The sequence below is a fragment of the Pongo pygmaeus genome, chromosome 6 (assembly GCF_028885625.2).
Source record: "Pongo pygmaeus isolate AG05252 chromosome 6, NHGRI_mPonPyg2-v2.0_pri, whole genome shotgun sequence".
Taxonomy (NCBI): Eukaryota; Metazoa; Chordata; class Mammalia; order Primates; family Hominidae; genus Pongo; species Pongo pygmaeus.
In genome coordinates this window covers 48,192,553-48,217,047 of record NC_072379.2, presented here as the reverse complement: position 1 = coordinate 48,217,047, position 24,495 = coordinate 48,192,553, and the positions used below count along the sequence as shown (strand labels likewise).

At 38.1% G+C, this 24,495-nt stretch overlaps 1 long non-coding RNA gene and 1 gene segment (V, D, J or C); one reads left to right on the top strand and one right to left on the bottom strand.

Moving 5' to 3' along the window:
• LOC129040734 (T cell receptor gamma constant 1-like) overlaps positions 1 to 24,495 on the bottom strand; it is a 61,099-nt gene that overhangs the window by 6,385 nt on the left and 30,219 nt on the right. Inside the window, 1 exon segment of the C gene segment in view lies at positions 7,148 to 7,199. Within this exon segment, the coding sequence occupies positions 7,148 to 7,199 (52 nt within the window).
• Positions 22,390 to 24,246, top strand: LOC129040743 (uncharacterized). The gene is made up of 3 exons (XR_008503721.2): positions 22,390 to 22,565; positions 23,186 to 23,594; positions 24,146 to 24,246. It is a non-coding gene; the product is annotated as an uncharacterized LOC129040743 (long non-coding RNA).

Here is a 24,495-nt window from a genome sequence, read left to right as displayed (position 1 = left end):
TATGCACCACCATGCCTGGCTAATATTTGTTTTTTCTAGGGACATATTTCACCATATTGACCAGGCTGGTTTAAGACTCCTGAGCTCAAGTGATCTGCCTGCTTCAGCCTCCCAAATCCTGGGATTATAGGTGTGAGCCACCATGCCTAGCCACTTTGTTCACTTTTATTTTTAACATACACAGTCACTTGTTTTAAAGAGAATCTACTTCCACATGTACACACTGTCTATCAAGTTGACTGTGTAGCTTCAATGTGTATGCCATGCGCAGTTCCCCCAGTTAATATCTAACTTTATATAACATCTCAATTTCACATCTGCACCCTCCAAGTTTTGGGATGCAGCAGTATTTACAGCTGTACCTCCAGATTATTCACCATCTCTCGAATTTAGAAACAAAATGGCAACATTTCCAATACTCTTATTTAAATTTTTTATTGATTATTTTCAGAAATACTCTTGTGTTAATCTTATGCAGTAATGCACTTATCAAAATTTTGTTTTGCTTTAGAAAGTATTCACCAAAAGCACATTTTATTTTGGAATTTCATTTGAAGTTTAAGAATGACTAAGAATGCACCAGGGGTGTATTTTTTATACTAGTTTTTATATAAATTTACCCCATTAATGAGAAGGTCTATGTAAATCAGTGTATCTATATTTTGACTCTTTATGTCTCTCCCAGAATTTGTATCTGTCCTATATGCTGCTTAACTGTTTTAAAGCTCCATTATTCTCTTCGTCTTAGCCTGCTGAATAAAACGTATATGTAATTGCTCTATTAAAAGTCATGATTTCAGAGCTTCTTATAGGCATAGGGTCAAGATACATAACAAAGCATTATATGTTTACAAAGGCCCTTTGTAAACACTTGAATCTGGAATGTTAATGGGTTATACATGTATTTTTAATCTACTAACTGAAATTATAAATGTTACAATTCTCTCTATTTTGATTTCCAATTGAAACTCCAATGCTTTGGCTGGTTTGAAGTGAGTTTAATAATTGAACAATTTCTTAAGAAAATAAGAATTAAATTTCTCATTTGAGAAGAAAAGAAAACAATCTTGATAATTTCTGTTTGTGTAGCAAAGCTTCTGATTTTCATACAAAATTAGTAAACATATACAGAAATATTAATTTTTGAGCACGCTATAAATTTAATTAGGCATAATGTGCTCATCTTAATTTCATACTCTTTGCTTTTAGTGCAAATAGTATTTTACTTGTTACACTTGTGAGACAGTGTATATTTCTCCATTATATAGTTTGCTTCTAATTTTAAAAGCATGTTATAAAATATAAGATTAATTTTTCAATTGCACATTATATTTATATAATTTTAGTCTCTAGTCAATATATTTTCCAATCTAATTTTCATCCTAGGAACTAGAGTCTCTTCATGGAAATACTTCTAATTCATTGTACTAAAGAAATTAAAAATCAAATGATAAACTTGGACATTTTCTGTATGGTATCACAGCATTCATTGCCTCTTGTCCCCTTTCTTTAGCTAGATTCTTTAAGTTTCATTCTTTTCAGGACAAAATGCATCTGGAACTTCCATAACTTTCTCAATGTAATAGTTAACGAATCATTAAATAGCATACTTGATTATACATGGTAAGGGCCGATATTCTGGATCATCCTCTCACATGATTTTTAAAAATACTACTTTTAAAATGTACATATTAAGAGTGTTTTTTATGGTCAAGTATGGTACATTTTTACTTACTTCAATAACAAATAGAATTTGTATATTTTATTTATGTAAAATAATAAACCTGTTGGATTCATTTATGTACATTTATTTGCATAATCAAATAGTATATTTGAGTTAAATTGCCTAAGTTGTTTGTATTTATTAAAATGCAACATTGTAAATTTACCAAATATCGACTACATTTTTTATAGACGGTATGATATATCAAATCTACATATGGATATTTATTTAAGTGTTCTCTATTTCTTATTTTTTCATTAGTTAAATAGTTATAGCCATTTTATGTTTAAATATGTATTTCAGATTTACGACGTTTCCAACTGGATTTAATTGATTTGATATCTCGACCATTTTTGGTAAGATTTTAACCATTTTTTCCTGAGACGTATGAACAGAACCCTAAACTAATTCGCTATAAGTCTTAGGACCAATATGTTGGTGTTAGAAATGATATCAATTAAGATAAAGGATTAAGTAAACCACATAGAACAACAAAGATAAAAAATAGACATCTTAATACAATGTTTTTGCCAAGTGATTAAAAAGTCTGCTAACAGGAAACGAATCCATAAGTTCAATTTTTGTGTGTGTGAGCTGATGTTAAGATAACCTTCCATTTGAGCAGTTAGAAGTACAGCTGAATCCTCTGGAGAATTGCTGTTCTGTAAATTTGATGGGCTGAGAGCAAGTCTCCATAGTAGATCCCATTTTCTCTTTACATGTGAATCCAGAGAACGTTTGTTGGGCACATATTTTGGGTTGGACAATGTGCCAAATACTTAATTCACACTATCTTGTGGAATTCTTATACAACCCTGCTGAATTCATACTGTTATCCCATTTTATGGATTAGAAAACTGAGGCCAGAGAATAATCACTCAATTTCACTAAGCAGTGAGTAGTGGAGCCAGAGTTCCAGGTGGACCTGACTCCAACACCCGGGTTCTTTCACAACAAGAGTCAACATATCTTTGACCATCAGAGATGAATGTATGTCCACTTTATAGAGTCTATCACAAACTTACCTGTCATAATACATTTGGTCTCAGGGCCTAACATTTTAATGAGATCATTTCATACATTATATATGAGCACTTTATAGAAGTCCATATATGCACAAAGCCAAATCCTATTATGATATTTGTGCAATGTTATCTATGTTCCCTTTTAGTGTGAGCATTTGTTTTAAAGTCTCTCCTAAGATTTCTACATCAAATCCCCATCCAGTTCATCTTTTTTTCTAAACATTATTACATTATTCCAGCTTAATCATTTCTTGCCTTCCCTCTATTACCTTGGAAATGTTGTATTCTTCTGATACTTACCTGTGACAACAAGTGTTGTTCCACTGCCAAAGAGTTTCTTATAATAATTCCACAGTGATTCAGTCCATATCAAAAACTCTAATTCAGTTTCCCTGAGTTCTTCAAATTCTGGTGGTCTGGGATTCTCAAAAGACCAGGGTTCCAGTCCTGGTTCATTTTTGCTCATAACAAGTTCTGTTACTCCACAAATCAAATAACTTAAAGCTTTTGGTGTTTTATTTGTCTAAAAACAGTGATGTTTCAAAATCAGTTCAACATCGCTACCGGTACTGAAGTGAAACCAAAATGAAACAAGATATAAAAAAGCAATTTGATTAAAATGTTATTGGTCGCAGTGCAGTGGCTTGTGCCTATAATCCCAGCACTTTGGGAGGCTGAGGTGGGAGGATTGCTTGAGCTCAGAATTTTGAGGCCAGCCTGGGCAACACAGTACCTAGTGAGACCCCATATTTACTAAAAATAAAAAAAGCATTAGCTGAGCATGATGTGCATGCCTGTAGGCCCAGCTACTGGAGAGGCTGAAGCAGGAGGGTCACTTGAGCCTAGGAGTTTGAGGCTGCAGTCAGCCTTGATCACACCACTGCACTCCCGCCTGGGCAACAGGGGAAGACCCTGTCTCTAAAAAAAAATGCTATGGAAATATAAGAGATTATGATGATGATGTCATCATCATTGTTATGATTAGCAATCTGTTTGCTATGATTGTGTGCCTTGACATGACATTTTAACTCTATAGGACCAAGCACTGCCCTTACTAAAAAAAATTCAGCATTTTGGAGTGGCAGTTAAATCCATAGCAATTAAGCAGGAAGAATAATTTCTCAGTTCCTCTGTTTGCATTCCACTTTGCTCTGGGATTCTCAAAGCCATCGTCCCCATCATCACAAGAAACATGCCTTCCACGTGCTCAATCTTTACTTGGCTATCATTTGCCTTATCTGCCGTGTTAAGAAAATCAAAGGGAACATCGGCTAAAGTCTAATATAAGCAGTCAGTATATGGAAATTCTTCCCTTGTGTTTTTCAAAACAAGTGAGCCTTTTTCTAATCAGCAGCACAACTTATTTGCCTTCCAATTTTCACCAGAAACTTCAGCCTCAAACTGACTTCTGTCTAGTTTTATGCCAAAGTCCAGCTTGAAACACCTGGCTTGACCATTCAAGGGAGAATGGGTAGAAAAATGGCAGGAGGCCTGGTCCTCAAATCCATCTCTCTGTTGTCACTTTAGATCACTACATGTTATCTGCCTGACCATGTCTGCTGAGCATCACCATCTATGCATTTCATTAAGTGTCAGGATGCCCATAGCACTGATGCAGTGGTAATATGCGGTGGGTTTTTCATGACCATTCCTTTCATTTTCCAAAATGGAGGTTGAAGGCAATGCCCACTCTTCCATTCCCTTCTAAAGGACTCATGCATTGAAGTCTTTTTCCAATTAATAGCAGAAAATATGATATTTGAAAATTTGGTGTGCTTCTTTTTATCAGTTAGTAAGATGTATGTATTCCCCTACCTTTTTCTCCTTCCTTTGAGCATAAAATTTTAAACTGTGCTCCTTGTTAGGTAATCAGAGGCCTTTTTCCTTCTCCTTTCCTTAAGGCTTTAGATCATCTGTATTTATGTAATGGTCTGACTGTGCTTGTGTCTTTTAATTTGGGTCTTCTCAAATAGATTTTGGAAACAGGTAGCTTAAATAAATAACAAAGAGTTTGTGCATTTAGCATGTTTCTCTTTTGCTCCCAGGAGTTGTTTGTTTTGTAAGGTCAAGCTCAAATAAGACACAAGGAATGGAGAATATGTTCGCAAATCCTGGCTCTGTGATAGGGACACCTACATACTAAATTTAGATAGAAAGTGCCAGAACTTAAAATGAGGCTTTTTTTCCCAAAATTTTCTCTCTCAACATGGGGAGGTGTCTTATGTATGGTACAGTCTTTGTGTAACTTCTCATATTAAAAAATGTTCTTCTAATACTCTGTTTTGATCCAGAAGGACTAACTGGACAAGATACCAACATGAAATGAACTCAATGAATGCTAGTTTTGGGAACAGCACTGGTAAAAGAAAAAAAAAGGCAAAGAAATTTATCATAGATTTGGTCATTATTACTTGGGGCTAAGGTCTCTGTAGTTTTTACTTCATACAAATGTAGAATAACAGAATAAATCAGAAAAAAATATGTCCTTTTATTTTGTGAGTGAATAATTGTTTCTTAGAATAAAATATTCAGGGACACCATCATAAGAGGATTCCAAAGTGGATGCTTTGACCTGAGATGCCTTAGAAAGTTGCTCTGAGATAGATGCTTTACATGCATGTGAAGCATCAAAACAAAAGTTTTAATGAAGTATAAGGGCAACAAAGGCAATATTTCTCAACTGATATTGATGTTGATATAATTTTTAACTTTGAAAGTACGTTCCAGGTAAGAAATTAAATGTTATAGGTAGACATTTGACTGTTTACCTGTAGCCCTATAAATTTACATATTCAAGTTGGAGGAGGGGAAAATACACATTTTCTTAAACTTATATAAATTTTCTCTTGAAAATGAAAAATCACCTTGTATTCAGGTAGATCATATTTGAGATAATACGTAAAACATTCTAATTACTTTTAGAAGCAGGTACAATTAGTCTTTTAGACATAGAAAGCATTTTACAAAGAGTGATATTTGTTCTGAAGTGAGCTGCTGAATAGATGGGGGTTGATACATTTATCTGTATTCCTGAGTGTATAAAGACCTCTCATGGGTAGTAACTTGAATTCTGGAAGAGGAAATAACATTTCTATCACCTACCAAGTGCCAGGCATTCTGGTAGGTAATTTCTATATTTAATTTCATTTAATCTTTACAACATCCACTGTAGATAAATAATCTCCATTATCTTCATTGTACAGATCAACTTGAAAACAGAAGTTTCAACTTTGTTCTGGTATTGAAAAATATTAAGGACATTTGAAAAGAATGTTTATGAAGTAGTGTGAAGTGAAAAACCCAGATCTATTATTGTGTATCTAGTATGATTCCAACTTTGTGAAACAAACAAACAAAAAGCAGAGAAAAATGTTTAAATAAAAATATAACAAAATGATAATGTGATGAGGGTCAATATCAAATCATAATTTTTTGCTTATTTTTGTGTTTTCCAATTTTTCTATAATGAACCAGCATTTTTATAATTTGAACAATTGGTAAATCAAAATACACTTCCTAAAAGGGAGTTACATAGAAAGTGCTAGCCCCAAGAGTCGAGAAACAAAGTCCATACCTTTTCCTGCACCACACTTTCCTGAAAAATCACTTCTCAGAAAATTACAAATTGTGAATTTGCTTGCTACAATTCTCATTAAGTCAATTGGATGAAAGAGAATCGGAAGGTCACTTTTTAACTTGTAAGTTCATTTTATCATAAGATCTCAACCACTAAGGAAATAAAAATATAAAACTGCTTTCATTTTTTTCAATGCTTTATCAACTTTGTGAAAATTCTCTGAAAACTTTCATTTCAGTGGATCTAACAGACTAAGAGTATCTTTATGAGATGTTTTCTCTCATCCAGGCAAAATTACATCTTTAAGCTTAAGCTAACAAATAATAAACAAACTCATTGGACTGATTTAAATAACAATAAATGCTGCTTATGTCACTTCTAAATATGGTCACACCGAGAAATATTTTGACATTTGATATTAACCATTCTTTGGTCAAATTATCAAATATTTCATCTTTCGGTGACCAAATGAGGAGGGTAGCTGATTTTTTTTTTTTTTTTTACTTTTTTCCATTGGTTATCTTTAGAATTGAAGAAATAAAATCTCTAAACTAAACTTGTTCACAAAACTTTCAACAGAGAGATACCAATGGAACATAAGGCCTCCATCATTTAGAGATTTGCAGTTGGTCTAAGCTCCTTAGTAATGTCTCCCATGCGAGGGCAGGAAAAGTTCTGACTCCTAAGGCATGAACCTGACCTCTCTGGAGATTTCACCATGATTAGTGACCAAACCAGGAGGGAATCCTAGAATTCTGAGCCAGCTCCTGCCTGCCAGCCTCCCATCCCTTCTTTACATTGCAAAATTTAAAGAAAACTTACCTGTAATGATGAGCTTTGTTCCGGGACCAAATACCTTGATTTTTTTGCCCAACTCTTGCCCACCACCTGAGAAGCCTTTATAAGAATCTCCCTTTGTGTTTGTCTTAAAATTGTGCCAACATTTTTTTCAATATTTACATAAATACATAAAAATTGGCCCTGCTGACGTTAAGTCAAGACGAAGTTCAAACAAAATCACACTGGATCTGAATGTAATCAGGAATTTAAGAACTGACCTCACCCTGCCCTGGGCACTTTGGGTTATGTACATTCTCTCCTTGTATCACATACATTAGAGAGTCTGAATTTTACCTTTTCTCATGATTTTGCCTGAATCTTTTAAATCTTCCCTAAAAAGTTTTCTTGTATACACTGTCTTAAGTGTAATTTAGAGTTAATATTTCCTTAATTTTCAAAGAGAGACAACAATAGGATTCTTATGTTTGACGTTTAATAAATAGATATTCAATATGATTTCTAGGTATTTTGTGATTCATATGTATGGAGGGATGGGTATCTAGATTGATTCTAAAGTAACTTCTTTTTGGCCAGGCACAGTGGCTCATGCCTGTAATCCTAGCACTTTGGGAGGCTAAGGCAGGTGGATCACTTGAGCTCAGGAGTTGAAAACCAGCCTGGTCAACATGGTGAAACCTCATCTCTACTAAAAATACAAAACAAAAAAAAAACATTATTTGGGCGTAGTGGTGGGGGCCTGTAATCCTAGCTACTCAGGAGGCCGAAGCAGAAGAATCTCTTGAACCTGGGAAGTGGAGGTTGCAGTGAGCAGAGATGATGCCACTGCATTCCAGCTGGGTGACAGAGTGAGACTCCATCTCAAAAAAATAAAAATAAAAATAAATAAAGTAACTTCTTTTTAGAATCCAGTTCTCACTGATAGAATACCAGATGAGTTGTTACAAAGTATGAATTCTTAATGATGATTCATTGCTGAAAGACTGCTACTTTTGACTTGAAAATATCTATACAGTTTCATTGAATTAAGTCGTGTGCTACTCAACAGAGAATCCGAGGCAGCTCTGAGTTATGCAACTTAGCACTGCAATATAGCATAGCTGCGATAGTTCCTACATCAGTTCCAACATATCTAGCAAATTTGATGCCAATACAGAAAGACAACTGAGTGGAATGATGTCAAAATGACTCATTCTATAGAAATACCCTAAAAATTATATTTTGAGTATTTAATAAATGCATACTCCATATGACTTTTTGGAAGAGAGAGAGGTCATTTCAGTGCCATAATTAGAAGTAGAAGAATTGTATTAATACACAAATAGTAATGCAAATTGGGAGTTGTTACTAGAAAAATAGTTAACTAAAGAGTCCATTCATAGGGTCAAGCTACAGAAGAGGAAATATTCAAAGTATAAAAATATGACAATATTTCTAAATATCACATAAGGGTCCAGACCAGGCACTTTGGAATAGACAAGCTTACATAGATCCCAGACTTTGCCACAGCGACTAGTCATGTGACTTTAAGAAAGTAACTGATCTTCTCTAGGCCTCAGTTTCCTCATCTGTGAAATGGGACTAAGAGGATCTCCTGCATAGGTCTGATAAGGAAGGAGATAAAGCACTGAAACTATTTAGCATGGTGTCTGGCTCTCAATAAACTTTACTAATATTAATTTTCTCCTTATTTTAGACAATATTGGGTCATTTTATCAAATCCTCCCACCAAACACAATACATAGATCTTATAAGCAATAACTGCTACATAAATTAAGAAAGAAAATGAGCTCATGAACACAAGACCTTCTGCTTCTCTGGCAGCCACAGGCCAAAGAACGTGGACAGGGCTCAACCAAGCCAGAATCTAGGATACTTATCTGCCAGGCTGGCAGCTTTTGAGTTTTGAGACTGTCTTCTTTGCCCTTTTATCTCCAGCATCAAGAACAAAAACTGTTTTTAATAAATATTTGCTGAGAGGATGAATGAACAAATGAAGATGTAAAATGATGAAGACTCTTTTCATTGACCTTGGAGCTGACATGGCTGGTTGAACTTACAAATTCCATTAAACTGGGCCATTTCCAGGTGATATAACAAGAGTCCCAATTGCATAAATTTTGACTGACTTCAGCCTCCCTCAAAGAAACTAGAGCACTAATAAGTGGGATGTATTGACCTTCTATAGTAATTTACTGTAAGAAGTAATTTTTTTCTATGCTATTTCTCAGGATGAGATCAAAATCAATAACATGGGTTTGGCAGGCTAGCAGAAGAAGGGAGCACTGTTATATCTCAAAATACAGAGAAGACGTAATTAATAAAACTCCATTTTTATGTCTCTCACTTAAAAGACCAACAAAAAAGTAACTTGGACCAAGGACTTACACCAATGGTGTATAGACATGGTCCTCAAAACATTTTAATTTCTTGCCAGAGTCTACTTTGTGTGTGTGTGTGTGTGTGTGTGTGTGTGTGTGTGTGTATTCTTAAAGTAGAATTTTAGTCTGCTTACAGACAGGGAAGGGAAGATATCATGTACAAAATCGTTTTGTTTCCATATTCAGCTAACCTGCAAAATTGCTGTTCTTATACTGAGGCCAGGAATGTGACATATTCAGATAAGGTTGATCATTTTTTTCTAAAAAGCATCTATCAGTTTTTCATTACTGGGATAAAAACAGAAAAAAAAGTTACTTACCAGGTGAAGTTACTATGAGCTTTGTCCCTTCAGCAAATATCTTGAACCAACCAGTGGTATCACACTGGTCTAAACTTCTACAAAAATCTCAGCCTTCTGATCCTCGTGACATGACTAGCAATCCAACAACTTTGAACTAGCAATTTCATCTTCTGGCTTTTTGGAAGTCCTTGAATATAGGTTTTGTGACATGTGATAGTTTGTAATTTTTCCTCATCAATTGCCTGTTTTCTTCTAAGGCGGTAATTCTTGAAAAGCACCAACAGAAAAGGGAAATGGAAAAAAAAAAAAAGCAGGAAGAGAAAACAGCAGGCTTAATGGGTCAACCCACTGCTTTTCTAAATTACCAGGAAAAGTATTCAGAGAATTGTCTTTTTTTTTTTTTTTTTTTAGTTTCCAGGTGTTCAATTGTGTTGAAATTGCTTTGAGAGTACATCAAAGGAAAAGCCCTTCTATTCCCACAAACACCAGGGCCTCTCTGTTAGCAATTTGGGAAGATACTTCTGAAAGGAGGAAGCTCTTTAGTAACTGAAAATGCAAATGTGTCAACGGAGATATACTTGAGAAATTTGAACAAAGGTCTCCACTTTCAAAAAGCCACTTTTATCATTTGGCAACACGATGCTTTACCAAGGCAATGCCAAATGAAAAAATGTGTTCTGCAATGACTTATTATTTCTCCTGGAATAATAGAAGAAATTTGTAGAATTCTATCTCCCATGAAATAATACATTCTTTAATTATACTGAGGCATGACCAAAAAAAAAACAAATCCAGTTATCTAATATGTTGAAAAATCTGCCATCTTAAGCCGGGGTCAGCTGTGTGATCTCCTGAGTACAGACGAGGTGTTCAGTTGCAAGGACTGAGGAGGACAAGCCTTGACGACCTCCATGTCCACTCCAGATCCACCCTGCTCCAGCCTAAGTCCCACGAGTCCTCATTCAGGAAGGTATGAATGAGGTCACATAGGGCACTTGTCCATACACGGCAGCTCACAGCCCCCAAACCAATGGAGAAGACAATGGGGCTGGGTGAAAATTATGTTTGGAAAGGGTTTCTTTTTAATAGAAAATTCAAAATTATTACGTGGCGCTGTCAATGACCCTTTACACCTGTGATAGATGGAATGACGCCCACTCAATCTCTGAAAAATGGTACAGTGAATAGACATTTGGCATAGTATATCTTAATTCTTATCACAAAGCTACTGAGATAATATGATAATGATGTAAGAATAATGAAACAGACAAATAAAACAGAAATTCTCCAGAAAATGTGTCAAATATTTGTGCGTATTTAAAACACGCTGCAGCATTTTTAAATTGAAAGGAAATGATGGATTGTTTGGAAACGGGCATTAGGAAAATAATTACCTGAGAAAATAAAAATATCACTCTACCTCATCGCAGATAACACAGCGTCCAAATAGATTAAAATTAAAATGACAAAGCTACACGTGGCCAGAAGGAACATGTAGGAGATTAATTGTATCCATTGAGTAAAGGGGCATGGGATGGAAATGGGGTAGGAGAAACTTAACACATTAATTTTTAAGAAGTAAGAATGTGGAAAATTTTCTATTTTTACAGTATTTTCAAACAAATGTTTTTGAAAGAAGAATAGACAATGAGGACTTGCTAAAAAATTTAGAGAGGAAAGTGACATGATCACATTTGCACTCGAGAAAGATAAATGTGCAAGCAGAAAGGAAGGGGTGCTCCCCAGGACAGCAATTTGGGTGAAACAGATGGTTTTATAGGTGGTCACCATAAGCCAATAAGAGGCAACCAGGACCTGCATTGTTGCAGTGATGGTGGAGATGGACAGAGTGGCTGCAGCAACAAACATTAACAAGTTTGCTCAAGTTTTTAAAATATTCTTATGAAATAAATTATTATCTCAGGAAGTTGGGAATGAAGAAAAAGACACTTTAAAATTGGAAAACCCAGGTTCAGATTCCAGTTCTTGCACTCCTGGTGATGTGCCTTTGGGCACACACACTTCTCAGAGCCTGAGTTTCCTCATCTTTTAAATGGAGAGGATTAGACTTATTTCCCAGGACTTTTGTACGATATTTATAATCGAGCCTGGGACACAGTAGATGCTAAAAACTGGTTAATTTTCTCTTATCATTTATGCAACAATTCAGACAGAGAGACTTCACTTCGTAAGGTAGAATGGAAACATCTTATTTCTGTGTCTTTTTATCTGAAAATTATAAGTTATTGTTACTTTGTACTGTCAATTACCCTTTGCACCTGTCGTAGATGGGATGATGCCCACTCAATCCGTTTTTGTCGTCTGCTTTTCCTTATTCCAGGACCATGTGGGGAAGTATCAGAAGTCTCAGAAGCTGTCTACATTTCAACAGCCATGAAAGATTTAAGTAATAAAATGTAACAAAGTAAGTAATGAATTATAACATCTTTACTAAGTTTACAAAAAAAAAGAACTATGTGAAGACCATAATGTTCGGTTTTACTAAAGGCGTAAAATGAAACCTAAATAATGTGTATAAAGATGAGCAGTTTTGCCTCTAACCCTGTGTTTTGGAACACACACATCCCCGCCGCCATATTTGTCATGTCTTGAGTTAAACTGAGGCCACTTAAATCCTGCTTCCAAGAAGATGGGTTATGAATGAACAAATATATAAATAACAAGTAAGTCAAATGAGGTAAAGCACAAGTTGATAACTGCATTGCTTGAAGTTTTGCATCACTTTTTCAAGTTTGATGATAATAACTTTCACAGAGAACAGCTTCAACCAAATTTGTTAGACCATCAAAAGATATGAAGATATATCTCACATTTCATTTCGGGGTTTGATTGCCAACATGAACCAAAATAATAATTTGCACAATTTTTTCACATTGGTTTATCTTTTAGAAATTTTAATGGATCTTAATTAAATCAGGTACAGAAGTAAGTTAAGACACTTCCAAGAGAGACCACTGTCTGAAGTGAAATAAACACATTATCTGACATGTACAAGAGATAAAAAATCACATACTGACAATCTGTGGACCACCTACTTTCATAAATTAGCATAATTTGATTTCACATATGTCATCACTTAGATAATATCAGATATGTTACAATATAGTCCAGTGGATCTTCACTTGTTTCTAAAAACACCGAAGCAGTGTTTGGGAAAGGCCAGGTCACTGCACTTTCAATCAGATTCTCTCTTTTAGCAATTGTGCCACCTGTCTTCATTCTTAACCTGATGATTTAGTCTTTCAGGGTTTCTTTTGCACTTGGGGTATTTAACATGCCACTATGCATGTTGTAGATTTATAGATACTTTTCAACTGATACTGCTCCCACAGGCAAACATGCCTGGTGAAACACTTGTTTCTTTTTGGCAAACAAGAAATGTTTGCATAAAAGACTCGTGTCTGGAAGAATGTCTTGAGAAATTAATACTCTACTCTAAGCCCCAAATCTCCTTTTCACTTACCTTCCATGAGCCTGTGCTTTCTGATAGTGAAAGAGAAGAAAACTCATAAATATAGTGTCTACCATGAGTCAGGCACTAACTATGCATTTATCTCTTTCTGCTTTACCCTATAAATGGTTATTACCATTAAAAGTCATGTGAGGAAACAGAATTAGGGAGTTCAAATTGAGCCAGGATTTCAGTTCAAGTTTTCCAGATCCCAAACCCTGTTCATTAATTACTTCACAGTTGGAGAGATATGTGTGGAAGGAACGCAGTTCCTAGGTATAGTCTAGGTCTGTATAATATAGAGAATCTGTTTCTCAAATGGCCATATAGAGGATGCTGGTTATTGCTTTCTAGGAATCACAGAACATACCAAATGAAATAAAAAGCAGATGAAAATGGTTGATTTGCATATTCTAAAAAGCAATGAGTAGTCAGTGCCAACACCTAGCAAAATAATCTGTGAGGAGTGGGGCTAGTTGAATCTGCATATCAAATCATATCTCACAATTTACTTTCTTTTTATTTGTCTTTCAGTGACACCAGGAGATTATAGCATCCATGGGGCCATTTGGGCCATGCACTTCAGAATAACAATCATTGCTGTCATGGCTGGCCTATTGCCCTGCACATGTCAGGGGGAACACAAAGAGTTTCTAAACCTGCAATAAGTTAGAGAGAAGACTGGGTGTTCTCTGCACTGGGTCTGTAGCGTTTTGGTCGGGGGCTCTGTTGAGACAGCCTACTCCAGTCTCAGATTGGACCACACAGGGTTGGGCCTGGTTTGTGGGTGTCTTTCTGGCAGGTGAAACCATAGTTTCCAGAGCTCCTGTAACCTCCCTTCAGATCTTATATCACAGGAAACTCAATAATAGTTGCGTCTCTGCACTCTTCTCTCATTACTAGGAGAAACAAAAAACACAGAAGTCAACAAAACACTATCTGCTTGAGAAAACACCCTTGCCATTGCATCAGACAATACAATATACTGTTGCCACTTACTGCAATAGGAAAGTCTGGGGAGGAAAATAATACATGCTCGGAGATTGGGGGAAGGGAATGGAATTGGAATCAATAATTTTTTTGGCTACTTGTCAGACATCCAAGAAGAGAGGCACTGAGCTATAATGTAATGGTATAGATATGGTTGCTACTATTGTTCTTGCTGTTTTCTAGGTGTGGCTGGTAAGGCCTTGGACATGAACAAGTCCTAGGTCACTCTAAGAAAGCAGAAAGCAGGCCAGGGCTACCCAATTTGAACCAAGTGCATGGCCAGCCAGTTGGGATTGGCTCCAGGTTTCAGAGTGAAGAGTAGGAAATTCCAGCCTTGGTTCAGCAGGTCCTTCTATTACAAGAATTTACTAATCTAGTCAGAAAAAAAGCTAATCTCTATTTCCCACATGCCCATATGCATGATGGGCATACCAGGGAAACTGCTCTGATTAGTAGGGATTTCAGAACAGTTAGGAAGCTATAGAAACAAAGGGCAGTAAATAGCTGTGGGAAGACAACATGGGTAGATGGAGTGTGAAGTCCATCCCTGCTGACCTCTGTCCCCTTCTCAGCAGTGTGGTAGTCACATGTTTGGCCTATATCACACTTGACTGGGGCCTAGGGGTACCACTGAGGAAGATGACGCATAGTCGTCCCAGTTCCCTTTTGAAAGAGATGTGATTTTGCTGAAAGAAATTCAATAAAGACCATGAGAGAGGCAGGACGAGGCGCTGGACTGAGAATCTGAAATGCAAGAATGTGGCCCTACCTCAGTGGTTAAAACTAGCTTGATACAAGTCACTTGCTGTCTCTGTGCCCCCAGCTTCCTCATTTGAAGTGGGGACATTGGGCTAAATATGTTCCAAGGGCCCTCCCTGTTCAAACAGCCTATGAACCAATGAACAAGAGCATTAAGGAGTCTGTTGTGGTTGCAGGAGTATGAAAGCAGTCAGGGGGTGGTCATAGGAAGATTTTCTTACAGGTCCCTTCTGACTCTGTGACATTGTGAGATCCCAGCAGGTACAGTAGTAAGTGGCTCCATCCGACTTGGCAACATTGTTAATGATCAGGTAAAAGATACCATCATGTTTATCATCTGCCTCCAAGCCGGGATTGGGCCTGTCTTGCTTGTAATTTTTGGCTGAGCCATAAAGGATTCGTCTCAGGGGCTCCCCTTCTTTTTGTTGATACCAGTGCACAATGGTGTTCTCGAGGGGAACCCCAGACAGCTTGCACCTTATGTCCACTGTTCTGTCTTGTCTGCGTGTGGAGGAGTTGATCCTGAGATATTCGCATTTTGGTGTCTCCATCTGAAAAGCAAGGAAGAGAAATGAGAGGCACTGAAAACAGTTGACTGTGGACACAAAGGACAAGAAAGGAGTGAAGTCAACCTACAAACCCAAGCCAAAGACAAGAAAAACCTATGAGGCTGACATTGCCAGTGGCTAGTCGGAGTAGATGCTACAAGGGAGCACAGATTAGGACTGAAGATGTAGTGGCAGCTGTTGCTCTGCGATAGGGAGGGAAAGGTTTGTTTTAGAACCAATGAAAGTCCTTCACAGGGAGTTCTGTTGCAGTGGTATTTGTCACGTTCTGGTGTAAAGAAACTATCAAATCCAAGAAGATCTCGTGAAAACACTTCTGTTATAATAAGTCAATGTTAACTTCCCCTTTGGAGTAATTCCCTCCTATTGTTTTTTTAAGTGTTACTTTCTCCACTCCTGTTTTGGCCATATTTTGTCAGAGTTGTGGGTAGCTATGCATTATCATGAGTATTGGAGGAAAAGTATAATCACTGTGTATAGTAACAAATGATATTATAATTTCACAACCTCTTTCAGTACTATGTACATTTTATAGATTAGAAGTGTCCCCAAACTTCACAGTGTGATAAATATTAAAAATTCATGTAGTTATTGCTTTAGACACTGTGACGTTATACTCTATTGTGACTGAAGCAAAATTTTGGAGGAAAAAATCTTTTTTGGTTTATTACCCTCCAGTCTTTTCCCATGCATAATTTTTAGTTTTTCAAAATTAAAGTTATAATTTACTGTTGTTTGGGGGACAATATAAGATGTTATTTTTATTTATTTATTTATTTATTTAGAGATAGGGTCTAGCTCTGAAACCCAGGCTGGAATGCAGTGGCACCATCATAGCTCACTGCAGCCTCGAATTCCTGGGCTCAAGTGATCCTCCCACCTTAGCCTTCCAAATAGCTAGGACTACAAGTGGCTACTTCCACATCCAGCTAATTTTTGTATGATTTTAGAGACAGGGTCTCACTATGTTGCCTGAACTGGTCTCAAACTCCTGGCCTCAAGCGATCCTTCCACCCTGGCCTCCAATCCTCACACCTGGGATTACAGGTATGAGCCACTGCACCTGACCTGTTTTTACATTTCTAAGCATCACTATTTTAGCTGAGATAGCTCAGCGATTTAGTCATAAGGGAAAGGACACAAAGGAAGTGATTTGTTGAGCACTATGTCAGAAGCTTTCATATGTGGAGGCTCACTTAGACCTCAGCAACTCTATGAGGTGACTAATGTTAGCCCCACCTGAAGCTGGATAAACAGAATGAAAAGGCATTAAGAACTTTCCTAGATCACACTGTCAGTAAGTGGTCCAGCAGGAATTTGAAACCCAGGTCTCTGTCACTCAAAAGGTCTTGTATTTTCCAGCACTCTTTCATTCATTCAAAGTCAATAAACTAGCCCAAAAGCCAGCCCAGGCTTCAGAGGGATGAGTCTGGATGATAAAGTTTCTCATTGAAAGAAGCATCAGAAGTTGGGCCCTTGGGCTCCTCCTCAGACTTTGCTCAGGACACATGCACCAGAGAAAAGCTCTCTGTGGCCAGCAGCCAGGTGCCTCTAGGAGGCAGAAAAGAGGAGGTGTGTGTTTTCACAGGTGCAGCGGGCGTGGGAGGTGTTTTTGTTCAGTTACAGTGGAGCATTTTGATAGAGTGTGTCCCAGCAGGTGCAGTAATATATCCCTGCATCCTCCTCGGCAACTCGGTGTATTCTCAGGCTGGAGGACAAGTCACTTTGCCATTTCCTTGCTTCATATCTTTCCTCACTAACACCTTGTTCATGGACAACATTTTCATTTGAGGAGATATACAGAATTCGCTTTAGGGGCCGGTCTGGCTTCTGGTGGTACCAGTGTATACATACATTCTTCTTAAAGGTACTGGATTTTATCTGGCATTCAAGAAATGCTGTATTTCCTTTTTTCTTGGTGATGGATGTTACAAGTTGTGTTATGAGATTGTCTCCTCTTGTATCTGAAAGAAAAACCAAAAATTTTGAAATTTTTCAATATGAAATGTTGATGTTGATTAAGATGGTATGTTTGTTCTCTATTAAGGGAAAGCTTGGGTGTGAAGTTTACATTTTCTTCCTGAAGAACTCAAGGTAATGGTGGAATTTGTCAGCTTAGCTTGAATGACCATGTGGCTTTGTTCCACCTGAAAATAGTGTGATTTAAATGTCCACGCTTAGGTTGATTCATGTTTTTGTTATTGTGAACAGTACTGCAATGAACATACACATGCATGTGTCTTTATAACAGAATGATTTATATTCCTTTTGGTATATACTCAGTAATGGGATTGATGGGGATACCATGCAATACTATGCAGCCATAAAAAGAACAAAATCATGTCCTTTACAGGGACATGGTTGGAACTAGAGGCCATTATCCTTAGCAAACTAACACAGGAGCAGGAAACCAAATATCACATGTTCTCACTTATAAATGGGAGCTGAATGATGAGAGCACATGGACACATAGAGGGGAAAAACACATACTGGGGCCTATCAGAGGGTGGAGGGTGGGAGAAGGGAGAGGATCAGGAAAAATAACGAATGGGTACCAGGTTTAGTACTTGGGTGATGAAATAATCTGTACAACAAACCCCATGACACAAGTTTACCTATATAACAAAACTGCACATGTACCCCTGAACTTAAAATAAAAGTAAAAATTAAAAATAAATAAATGTCCACATTTTCTGTGCCTCTCTTCCAATGAGCAAAATGTCCCTTGGGTAAAGCAACTCACATGTCCACAGGGAGGCCACCAGGATGCCCGGCAGCAGAAGCAGCATTCTGCAAGTTCTTGTCCAGAAAGGCAGCTGAATACAGGGTATTCTAATCACAGAGAAAATCTGAGGTCTGAGATGTCAAGAGGAAGTGCGCTCTGCACACACGGCTGAGACCCGCAGACTGCAGGGGAAGGGGCCCATGCTACTTTACTCAAACATCCTGTGAATCTGGTTTTCTAACTCAGTGCATCAACGGATTTCTCATTGCTGTGTGAGTTTTACTATCTGAAGATGTTTGTGTAAAGAGCCATTTTCTTGCTAAAAGATAAACATTTTTTATTGGTCTAAAACAGAGAGGGAGAGAGAAAGAGAGAAACCCTAAAGTCTGCCTTTGAGGTGCCTCAGGGGCAAGTGTTCTAACACATTTGCTCCTCACTGCACATCATCACCTAGATCCACTTAGCTGTGGATCTAGGCTAAGAGAAGAGCTAACTTACGTATGACCCAGGTTTATCCTGTAGACAGACCAGCCAGAGCAAACTTATTTCAGATTCTCTTACTTTTGAATGTTACCATTAAATGGGAATCTTATAGAGGCTGTGTCCTTGAAGCAAACTTTTAAAACAAAACATTTTTAATACATTTTAAAAACAAGGGCCATTGTTATTTCCTATAATAAGACAAGTGTAGATTCAGTAGGTGTCAAAGAAATGCAGAGGAGAAAACAGTCACTTTTTGTCCCCACCAACCAGAAGCAACTACTATTAACAGTTTGGTATATTTCCTTACAGACTAATATCTGCTCATCTTTTTCATTTGCTTCACATAGATATAAGATGTGTGCTCGATTTTAAGCTCTGTCTTTATAACTTAAGGTAACACCAGGAATGTTTTTCGGCTCTGTGGTTACTTTCTTATCATGTTCTGATACTTAGCAAGATTCCCTGGTCCACCACCACACTGACCATCAGATCACACAGGGGTCTGCAGATTTATTTTACATGGCCAGTCCCACAAATTACAGGAACAGAAAAACAAGAAATTATTATTTAATTGATCTCTTAGGTTTTGAACTTCTATGAGGTTCCTGTTGCTCACTTAGTATCTAGTTAATGAAAGTAACTTAATTATCTTCCTTCCTTTTCTTAACATCACTTCCTCACTCTCCTACTAGTCTTCCTGTATCTCCCAAACAAACTCCTGTCCTCAAAGCCTGAGGCTCACTTCCTGGGGGAACTCAAACTAAGACAGGTTGGCTGTGTCCCTTTCAATACAGATGCCCTCCCGGTTGTTATAACAGTTCCACGTCCTTCCAGAGTTAAGAGTAGCAAGGACTTTTGTGTTGGAATAGCCCATTTGAGTAGTTACGACAGACACTATGTTGTCCACCAACATAGAATATATTTACTATTGGGTCCTTTACAAAAATAGTTTGCCAACTCCTGTTTTAGAGCAATTAAGATTTAAAGGACAACGTTTTACCTTCATTTATTCTATTTCCAGTGCTTATCATTTCCTTGTGTGAATTCAAGTTTTTGACCCATATAATTTTTTTTTTACCTGAATAACTTCTAACATTTCTTATGAAGTGCATCTGCTGGCAATTACTTCTCTCAGTTTTTATTTTGTCTGAAGCTGTCTTTATGCCAAGTGACAGTTTTTTCATTTAACACTTTGTAGATTTCACTCCAATGTCTTCTTGCTTGCACGGTTTCAGATGGAAAATCTGCTTTTTTTCCTCTAGCTACCTTCAAGAGTTTCTCTTTATTTTTGGTTTTCAACCATTTAAATTTAATATGTCTAGGTATTTTGTTTTGTTTTTAATATTTATCCTGGTTGGTGTTTTCTCAGCTTTTTGGTTCTGTGGTTTGGTATCTATCACTACATTTGGAATACTCTCAGCCATTATTTTTTCAAATATTTCTTCTGCTCTTTGTCTCTTTTGTTTCCGGGATTCTAATTACAAATATGTTTGAAAATATGAAATTGTCCACAGTTCTGTTCTTCCATGAAGATATTCTTTCTCTCCTGTTCTTTCTTTCTCATCTCCTTCCATTGCAGTTTGGGTCATATCTAGTGGCCTATCTTTATGTTAACCAAGTCTTTCCTTATCTCCATAGGGTCTACTGGTGAGCCCTTCAAAGGCATTCTTGATTTCTGTTACTGTGTTTTTTTTTATGTCTTGCATTTTCATTTGAATTTTTTTATGTAATTGCTGTCTCTTTGCTGAAATTCTCTGTCTGGTCTTGCACGTTGTCTACCTTTTCCGTTAGAGCCTTTAACATACTCATCAGTTATTTTAAACTCCCTGCCTGACAGCTCAAACATCTGAGTCATATCAGAGTCTGATGCGTATGACTGCTTTGTGGCTTCAAGATTGTGTTCCTTCTTGTTTTGGGGTAAGGTACTTAGATTTTTTTATTGAAAGGGGACTATGTTGTATAACACAGTAGATACTGAGATAATTATATCTGATGCTTAAAAATGCCTACATTGGCCAGGCACGCTGGCTCATGCCTGTAATCCCAGCACTTTGGGAGGCCAAGGTGGGCAGATCACGAGGTCAAGAGATCGAGAGCATCCTGGCCAACATGTTGAAAACCCCGTCTCTACTAAAAATACAAAGATTAGCCAGGCGTGGTGATGCACGCCTGTAGTCCCAGCTACTTGGGAGGCTGAGGCAGGAGAATCACTTGAACCCAGGAGGCAGAGGTTGCACTGAGCTGAGATCAGCCACTGCACTCTAGCCTGGGTGACAGAGCAAGACTCCGTCTCAAAAAAAAAAAAAAAGAAAAAAAAAGAAAAGAAAAGAAAAAAAAATGCCTACATCCAGACCTTTAGTGTGGGAGTTTGTGTTAATCTAGTTAGGAGTTAGACTGGGTTAGAAGTTTGTTGTTGCTACTAAGTTATCTGGATTGGAGTTTGTTCTTCATAGGACATCAGAGACTTTAGATTTCTCTAATTATCCCTTGTTCTTGGCTTTGAGCTGTCCCTTTGTTCTGCTCCCCAGAGACAGTCTGACTTTTGAAGCTCTCTTCACTGCATTCTACTGTTACTTTTGCTCAAGATAGTATGATGGTGAGGTGAGGAAGGGAGACATTCTCTGCTATTTTCATTCAGCTTCTGTCTTAAACAGGCAGGGTCAAACCAGGACTTGAGAATGTACCTTCACAACCGTTGCTGCTCCTATTCCAGAGGTGGCACATTTCCAGTCATAGGAGGCACCCACCAGTGTCCTTGGGCTATGGTTTTGACACCCACTCTTCTGCACATTAAAAATGGTTACTCTGTGGAGATAGGGATAAAGTATTGGGCCGAGTTGATGGGGGCCTCCTTTTCCCTCCCTCAACTAAAATGAAATTCCATGGAAACCTTCTCTTGCAGATTAAGTCCTTCTTCTACAGTGGAGAGGAGGTGGGGTAGGTCTGGGTGAATTTAGACAGTGGCTACTGTTCCCCTCCTACAGCCAGTACCAAAAGGGGAGCTTTCTCTGGATTCTCCATGCTCTTCCCTGCAAGAGCCTGCATAGGGCTCCTGGAGAAAAATCTAAAAGATGATGGGAAATTCCCTAAATTTTTGGCCCCCAAGGGCTCACACTCTCCCACTAGTCTGCATTCAGCCTTTATAATTTCACTAAAATGTCTAGTTTAATTTCCTATCAGTGGTCTTTCTAGCCGTAGAGACCACATATTAGATGCTATTTTTACCTCCTCTCTCAGAGTCAGGACACAGCGTGGTTACGAGGACAGACACTGAAGCCAGAACCCCAGCCCCTCCCCACCCCAGTTAGGAACTCTGTGACCACAAAGTAAATCACATCGCTCTGCCTCTGTTTCCTCCCCTATAAGACGAGAATCTTGACAGACCAATGTGAAAAGATGTCCCAAGGATGAGAAGAGTTATATGTGAAGGATTTAGAGCAGTGCCCAAGAGGGAGCAGAGTACCCTGAATAAACGGCTGCTGTGATCACAGGCAGAATCCGGGAAGAGGATCCATCCTGGTGGGTATCCACCTTGTTGGTGGATCGTCTAACGCCCCCTCCCTTCCCTAGGAGGATCTGAGACCTGTGCAAAGGAAGTATGCTGGCTGGACTGTAGCAGGATCCCTCAGAGTGGAATGAGCCTGAGGAGAGGGCAGGAGCTTCATTCCACACTCACCCCCAACATGAGTGGAGCAAATGAATACTAACTTCTTCAAGGTCACAGGACACAGCTGAGGAAACATGGGCATTTGCGGTTTAAGAAGGTATTTTATCTTTCAAGTTATTTCATATTAAGGTGGAAAAAAATGAAGATGACACTGCAAAAGTATTGCAATGGTTATATAAGATGTGTAAGATACCCAGCACATTTCCTGGCACTCAGTGATTCCCTCTTTGAGTCTGGATCATATAAACTTCCAGGTAATCCCTGGACCGTGAGCACAGAGTACACTGATTTCTGTATGTCCTAATGTGTGAACATAATCAAGTTTCCAGAGGTTGAGGAGGAAGTCCTGGGAGGTGCAGTCCAACCCTGACAACTCTGCTGAGCTTGTGCTCCTGTTGGAAGGGGGCCGGTACACACAGACCTAAGGAGGGATTCTGTGCGGGTGTCCTGACATCTCTTATCTGTGATTCCAGCAAGCACATAACTATCTCCATTTCCTTTTTCTGAGAATTTATCCTATAGGTCAAAACAGATCTAGGAACATCATTTTCACCCCTAAGTGAATTGAGCAGGTTATGTTGTTGAGGAAAAGGCATCAAGTTATGTTTCAGCCAGTATAAGCAGCTAGATACTACCCCAGAGAGTATTTGGACTTTTAATATTTTTTTCTGGAAATTAATATTTCGGGTTGCTCCAATTTCTTCTATCCAAAACAAGCTGTAAACAAAGAAGAGAAATCCATATGAAGACCTGAGGTATAAAGATGCACCATCAAAGAATTTCTTTGCTCTCTCCTCAAGAGTCAAAATGATGGGGAACAGATATGAGTCCAGAGAGAGGAGATGATGCTTCCAGCAACGACATCCTGCTGTGTCCCAAGGAGAAGGCAGGGAAGTATGTGCTTGATGCCCAGTGGGCTCAATAATCACAGCAGTAAATGACCTTACCTTCCTGTTTGTGAAATTTACTTTCAAGGTTGAAGTGGAAGGATGAGCATCATTGTAAGCCACAACACCTAATGGACCCTGAGCAGGTGCGATTGTCAACACACATCCAATACTGACTTAGGTTTCATCTGACACCAGTATTTGACTTCATTTTTAGTCTTGGCTGGATATTTTACAAGGTATAAAAGCATCCTTATCTTTTGCCCTGGGTATTTTAAATTTGTGCCAACTTTAACCCCCTGAGAATAACTGTAAGCAAAGAAAATTAATTCTCATGAACACCTGATATGTAAAGATGAAGTGATAAAGTATTTCTTCACCTGGTATACAAAGTGAAATGACTGAGGAGCAATCCCCAAGTGAATCCCTACATGCTCCGAGTGCTGACATGCTCTGGTCTGCCAGGCTGTGTTCCCAAGAAGAAGCAGGAAAGTGAGGATGCCTGTGCCTAGAATGTTTAGTGTGTGGCAGGGGTAGCTTGGTCTGAGCAGGTGTCAGGGAAAGAAGTAGTGGGTCACAGTGATTCCCTGACAGCCCTCTGTAGAGTGCAGCATTGTCAGATCTGAAATGGCTGGCCATCTAAATACTCCAGTGCCCAGGAGATCTGGCAATATGGTGATGGTTAGAGGAGAGCTCTTCCTATGAAGGGTGAGGTGTGGGTGAGTGGTGACAGTGGCAATTAACTTCATTTTCTCTCCCCTTCCCTGTTCCCTCCTATTTTGTTTTTCAGTAGCCCTAGTGATATGAGGATATGTGATATGTGAATATGAGGATATAATGATATGTCTTTTGTGCTCAAAGCAAAAATTACTCTTCCTGTGGGTTGACTGTGGATCTAAAACTCAAGGTTATAAAAGACCTGTATTTCTCACTATGTAAAATACTGAAAATTTGGGCTGATTTTATAACAAATTTTATAAATGAAAATAAAAGTACATATACGTGGACAGTTGAGTACTTTTTTAAATTAATTGGGAGGATGCCATCTATTTCAGCCCCAGAGAGGCCAAATATCAGCTCAATATTGCTCTCCAGAAATTAGGACACTAGACAAAACCATCCTATGGAAATGGGATTGGC